General features: G+C 37.0%; 1 protein-coding gene across 2 annotated transcripts in view; it reads left to right on the top strand.

The window, feature by feature from the left end:
• bard1 (BRCA1 associated RING domain 1) overlaps positions 1-5,941 on the top strand; it is a 35,157-nt gene extending 29,216 nt beyond the window's left edge. Inside the window, exons 10-11 of one of the 2 annotated variants that reach the window (XM_015379966.1) lie at positions 4,205-4,302; positions 5,232-5,941. In XM_015379966.1, the coding sequence (XP_015235452.1) occupies positions 4,205-4,302; positions 5,232-5,567 (434 nt within the window). In that variant the 3' untranslated portion in view covers positions 5,568-5,941. The remainder of the gene's footprint in view (positions 1-4,204; positions 4,303-5,231) is intronic. The other variant, XM_015379965.1, reaches the window with a different exon arrangement.
• Positions 5,942-6,372: the final 431 nt, after the last annotated feature.

The raw sequence follows: 6,372 nt of genomic DNA, 5'->3' as shown, positions 1-6,372 counted from the left end.
AGGGGCGGAGCGAAAGAGTAGCCTACAGGTAAACAACTATTTTTTTTTGCAAACTGTACAAATTGGTCCATAAGGTTAATCTGTTTAATACTTTACAAATTTTGAAACTTCAAGCATAGTTTTATACTGGGCTGAAACAATCTGGACTTGTGGTCAGAGGGAGGCTACAGCTGTTGAATTACCCTGTTTGTTAAAAACTGTAGAGTTTGGTCGACGGCTATTTCCCCATTCTGAGATATGACATAAAGCCATCTTAGCTTATATACACGCCCCCTCGGCAAATCAGAAGTTGGAATGTTACGGGTATCTATCACAATATTTATCTTTAAGGTTAACATTTTATTAAACTATTAGTTAGCATAGCATTTTAAAATGGAACTTTAACTTTTTTTTGTATGTAGCACTATCATCCATTATTATTTATCATTATTACTCCCATCTCCGTGGCTTACAACTTCCTGTCTTTTACACTCACTCTCAAACTGCCAGTATCACATGTTCATTTAAATGTCACAGATCAAACCTGTTTCCATGCCTTTTTATTTTGCACAAGCCTTTGTTGAAGATCATGCACACTCTGTGCTTATTGAACTCGCATTTTTTGAGAATCCTTGTTTTTAAAATGAGTTTAAGTATTTGTCATATGATCCTATCAAACAAAATGGGAAGAGTTCAGATGCAAATTTAAACACTGAAAATAAATGGCATTCAACCCTTTCATAACTTTTATCTAAACTTTTAAATCTACAACAAGCCACTCATGTTTTTCAGAGCACATCTCAAATATGATTTGAGCTGGTAGAATAAACGTGTATTTAAACATGTACTTATAATAACTTCATGATCACTTTTTACACTTCTACAAGAAATGATGAGGTTTTGTAACTTCTTGCCTCCCCAATCATTCATATTGCATAGGGCATCCATTCAAGGTCATGTTATGTTTGAGGATTAAACTCCTCCTGACCTGTTCCATGTGTCATAATGTGCTTCAGTTGGTTCAATGTTTAATCGCTGGAGAGCATTAATCTTGCCACTCACCCATTCTGTGACTCACAAAGGTTGGAGGTTAGAAGTTGAACTCAACATAAATAAATATGCTAATAAGTCCTCAGCACTAAGTACCATCGTCCGCCACGATTAACCTCGGTATCTCTGCTGCTTTTCTTTAGCCCATTTCCCCTGCAGGTCTCTGGGAAACAAAGCTATAATTAAGTGGGTTGAAGAAATGTAATCACATTGCCACACCATTTACTGCGTCCTACAGATATGCATGTATGAATGTATGTAATTTGCTTTATTGTGGCAGGGGTTTTCACTTGCACACATTTACGCTAATTTGCTCATTTTACCCGACAGCTGGGAGAAACGTTGCAGAAAATGAGGTGTTCGTCGAATGATTGTGGAGGTGTTTCTGAGGTAGACGTATGTGTCGGGCAAGTGTTTCCATGGATACAACACTGATTTAAATTGTTTCCGTCACTAAGTTGTAAGTTATTAATTAATTTCCAGGAATTGGAGCGAATGTAGATGGTTAGAGCACGGTTCTCTTTTGTTAGAAAATGTATTCAAAAGCAAACTATGAAGAAATAGTTATATCACCAAACCTTCCTATCTGCCACAGTTAATACCATATTTTTTAATACTGGGCTTACCTTTGTCTTTAAACACTTATTGCATTACTTTGCTGCTAATCTGTGCTGGATTTTATTTCACTGGGAACAGGAACCATCATTCATCACTCCTCTAGTTATCTAAAAACAAAAAAAAAACAACACCTTTAAAATTTACACATGCAGCACAGTTAACAGGCTTTGGCACAAAAGGGAAAAATAGGAAGAGAAAAGAAAAATCCAACCCCTGAGTAAGCAAACATTGTGTGTTTAAGCTTGATGGCATAACTGACCAGGCCATCACTTTTCGCTTCCTAAATAATCGGTTGACATTTCAATACGACAGTCAAACCTTTGCAGCTATAATGGCTTAAACTCTCCTGGGAAGGCAGTCCTCAAGGATTAGGAACATTTATTTTTATTACTACTATTGTTTAATCTGTAAGAAGCACATTTTTTGAGGTCATAGAAAAATGTCAAATGAGAAGACCTAGCCCTTAGTCAACATTTAATTTCCCCCAAAGGTGTTCTATCGGGCTGAGTTCCGGGTTCTCTGCAGGTCAAATTCATCTACAACTGATTCTCATCCATAGTTTAATGGGTCTTGCTTTGTGCCCCTGTCCAAGGGCATATTGGAAGAGGCAGGGGCCATTCCAAACGGTTTCCAGTAGTAGGTACAGCTTTAACAACTTTTGTTCAGTTAATCAAAACAATAATTGTTTTAATACTGTTTAACTGATATACTGTGTGCTGGAAGTCTGTCTTTTTTCCTCCTTTGTCATCAGATTATAAAAAACATGTGAAATAATCATGAATCAGGAAAAGCAAAACTTCTGTATCAGAAAAAAACGACAGGCTTTCATGCACCTAAGCAGATCTACTCTAAACAAATATTTTTCATGGACAAAAAAACTGATTTAGGGCAAAAGTATAAAACCAATTGATGCCCAGATAACATGAATCCAACAGATGATATGCAGACATGACCTAGACGAATTTTAATGACCACATTAGTCTGACAAGTACAGTTCTTCTAGCACAACCAAACCCAAATTCCATCACAGATGGAGAAGCTTCAGAGACCTGTTTAACTGCTCTAGAGTCCAGTGGTGGCACGTTTCATTCCACTGCATCCGATGCGATGCATTGAACTTGGTGATATTCGCCCTGGTTTAAGCCGTTGAGGCACTCAAATTAGTTGATGTCACAATGGGGGGGGGGGGGACAAAACGGTTTAGTCAGTTTGACGGTAACCAGCAACATGGTCTGTGAGCCAAGTTTAAATAAACAGGGGTTGAGACATCATCCTCACGCTCATCATTCTCCAAAGGCATAATCCTAAATAAATAATTTAATGTTTTTTTTTTAATTATTATTTGTGTTTTTTATTACATAATTTTCCTTCAATGTCTAAGAACCAGTGATCATTACAATGGGCTCTATGCACAAGTCCACTACTTCCTGAACTTAAGAAAGCTCTTTTTTTTTTCTCTCTTTCAATACTTGATTGAACTGATTAATCCAGGTGTGTCTTGTCATTGTTACTTAGGTCAGGCACACCTGGATTAATCAGTTCATTTGGTAGAAAAAGACAGGAAACAAAAATCTGCCTTAAGTTCAGGAAGTAGTGGAGTTGTCCATTCAGCCCATTTGACCTGATTTTTGCTTAAAATCATGTTTTTTTTTTTTGTTGTTGTTGTTTTTTAAAAGTTAAATGAATACTCCATTATCTTTTTTTGTGCTCTCTTGACTCATGCAGTGGAATCAATAGAGCCCCACTGACCCAGAGTTTTGTGCTACACCCCAATGCATCCATATACATGGTCTACAACTATTTGACCAAGTTACTGTTGTTCCAAGTCATTTCCAGTTAGTAGTAATATCACCGACCGTTGATAGTGATCTTTTTAGGGCCGAGGGATTGTCATGAGCAGAATTGTTGCATAGATGGCATCCTGTCATAGAGCCATGCTGGAATTCACTGAGCTTCCTAGAGCAACCCATTATTTCACAAGTGTTTATAGAAACAGACAGAAAGCATTGGTCATTGATTTATTTTATAAATATAAAAAAAAATGTCTGATTGCTCATTGACATCAAGTTCAAGCTAATTTCTGACCAATGGCCATTCTTTATAAAGGCAATTTTGAAAAAAAAAAAAAAAACCTTACATCTATCGTTGCCATACTTCCTGTGCTTCTTTTTAATTGGGCAGGTTTCAAACATCCACAAGTCCCACTAAAATATAAACCAATAACAGGACATTTAATCAGTTATGTATACAAATTAATTGTTACAACACAGAACAGGCTTCAAGTTTCCAACGTACAGCGCTGGTTGTGACAAATTCAGTTTGAATCCCTAAAAAGAAAAAGCTTCAAATTTAATATTTAGAGAAGTGGTTGCATCATTAGCTCCATAATTCTAGAAACATCTTTCTGTCAAATACAGCTTTGACAATCCTTGAAGTCTTCAGAGTTTGTAACGGAACATACACAAGCTTTGTCATTCTCTCCAAATTTGTCACACTTTCAAGTCGGCATAATCTGTTGCAAGCCTAATTTTCTTTTGTTCTTATCCTTTGTCGGCAGGGGTGGAAGCATGTCTGCAGGCGGGGAAGTGGCTGCCTGAAGCAGAGCACGAAGCAGGAGAAGGCTCTCGTCGCAGTCGCATCAATAGATGTAGTTTGGTAAGCTTTCACCCCACAAATGCAGGCAAGAAAGTCAACAAAAACATGTCAGGTCAACCTACTTTTGTCAAATGAATTTCTGAGGGTTTGCTGTCTCTTTACTTGCTAATCAAAAGCAACCAAGTCCATTCAGTTCAGATTATAGTTTAGCCTGAATATATTCTAATTATGTTTACACATTGATGTGTATCATGGGTAAAAAGAAAAGCACTATGCCTAAAAGTATGCTCGAATGAATCAAGACAGGGGAAAAAGAAATGACAAACAACTTGCAATGACTAAGGCAAAGTCATGACTTTTGTCCAAGGTAGAATTTGTGGCAGAGCCTGTAAATTGCTGCTTTCTCAACAGCAAGCAAATAGGCTGATGGAGCTTATCAGAAAAACTGAACCTCTGCTTGAGGCTGCAGTGTACCAAAATTCAATTTTCCTGTGTCCATTTTTTCAGAGATTGATGTTATAAAAGGTGTGATTTGGAAACTACAATTTACTGTGTCCAAATGACGAGTATCTGCTTTAGACATTGTAAGTTTGAGTATCTGTTAGCTTTGTAGAGTACAGGAAATTGGTTTCTGTTTTTATTTTTTTAATCCAGCTTTTAGAGAGGTTTGTTAAAACTTTTCATGTCATAAATAGTATAGTGACCACCATATACTTAAGTAAAATTCATCTAAAGTATATTGTAAGAGTCTCATTACTTGAATCTTCACAATTTTATCCTTTATACCTTACAATGCTGGAGTTGTTGTGAACAGTTCTATATTTGTGTAAATCATTGCTGCTTTAAACAACAATACTAAATAGATTAGGGCTTCTTTTGAGTTCAGCATTTCTTAGAGGTTTATTTCTCCTAAACAAAAGAACTTTACTCATTCTAAAAAACACGTCAAAGACCCAAATAACACATTAACTAGAGTTTTGTTTCTCTAGCTCCCCCCACTCTTCGACGGCTGTTTCTTCTTCCTCCACGGCTCCTTCAAGGGGCTGACCAAAGATGAGCTGGCCAAGTTGTTGCGTGAAGGAGGCGGACACCTTCTGAGCCGGCAGCCGAAGCCAGACAGTGACGTGACACAGACACTAAATGCAGCAGCCTACCATGCCGAGCCAGGCTCTGACCAGGCCCTTTGCACCCAGTACATCATCTACGACCCACAGGGAAACTACAAGCCAGCAGTTGTCAGGCGAGGGAAGGTGTGGTCGGCTCCTTCTACTTGGATCATCGACTGCATCTCATCCTTCAGCCTTCTCCCTGTACCTCAGCCTTAAATAAAGATCATGGCCCTGCATACATTTTCCTTAATTTTAGCTTTTAGTATTTTTGTTGAATCGTGGCACAAATGTACTTTTTTTTATGTTGTCTAAAATAACAGCGTTTCATTTTATGATCTGATCTGGGCAGAAAATATCACACGGACACTAATCAAAGTTGTTTTTCTGTACAGCATATAGGATCTAGCAAAGGCTGCTTTCAGTGCATCAAAGGAATCCCATAACTAATTATAAAGAAAAAAAATCTAATCAAGCAAACACCTAATATACATGGTTGTGTTTTCAGAATATTAAAGACATTATGTAGGGGAGTTGTGTGATTGTATGTTACATTATCTGAATAAATAACATGGTTATAATCCTATAGTGTATTTGTTGTTCTTTAATTTACTTTTCAGATGGAGCAAGTAGAAATGCAAAATAAGCAAATATAATTTAATTCCTAAGATGACCACAAGATAAGGATAGAGAAACAGCATCCACACAATCTTACTTTAGGAAAGATTTTATATGATTAGAAGGGGTTTGAAACAACACAAACGAAAATGAACTGCTGCTTATCTCCTGGCCAATCGCAGCCAAATGCATCACTCTTTAAGTTGTCAAAAAAAACTAAAGACTTCTCTGTAAAGGGAAAATGCAGTTGTATCCTGTGAGAAGAGTCTGGTAGGAATTGATGACTTATAATTAATGAGAATTAGAATTAAAATGTTTTTAGATCTTTTGCTAAATAGATGAAAGTACTTATTTGGATTTTCTTTAGAGCTATCATAGTAAAGAAGGCAGATTGCAGACTATGATA

Source organism: Cyprinodon variegatus, unplaced genomic scaffold (assembly GCF_000732505.1).
Source record: "Cyprinodon variegatus isolate N-32 unplaced genomic scaffold, C_variegatus-1.0 Scaffold204, whole genome shotgun sequence".
In the NCBI taxonomy this organism is placed as follows: Eukaryota; Metazoa; Chordata; class Actinopteri; order Cyprinodontiformes; family Cyprinodontidae; genus Cyprinodon; species Cyprinodon variegatus.
Note: the sequence above shows the minus strand (reverse complement) of the source record. Positions and strands in the feature narration are given on the sequence as shown.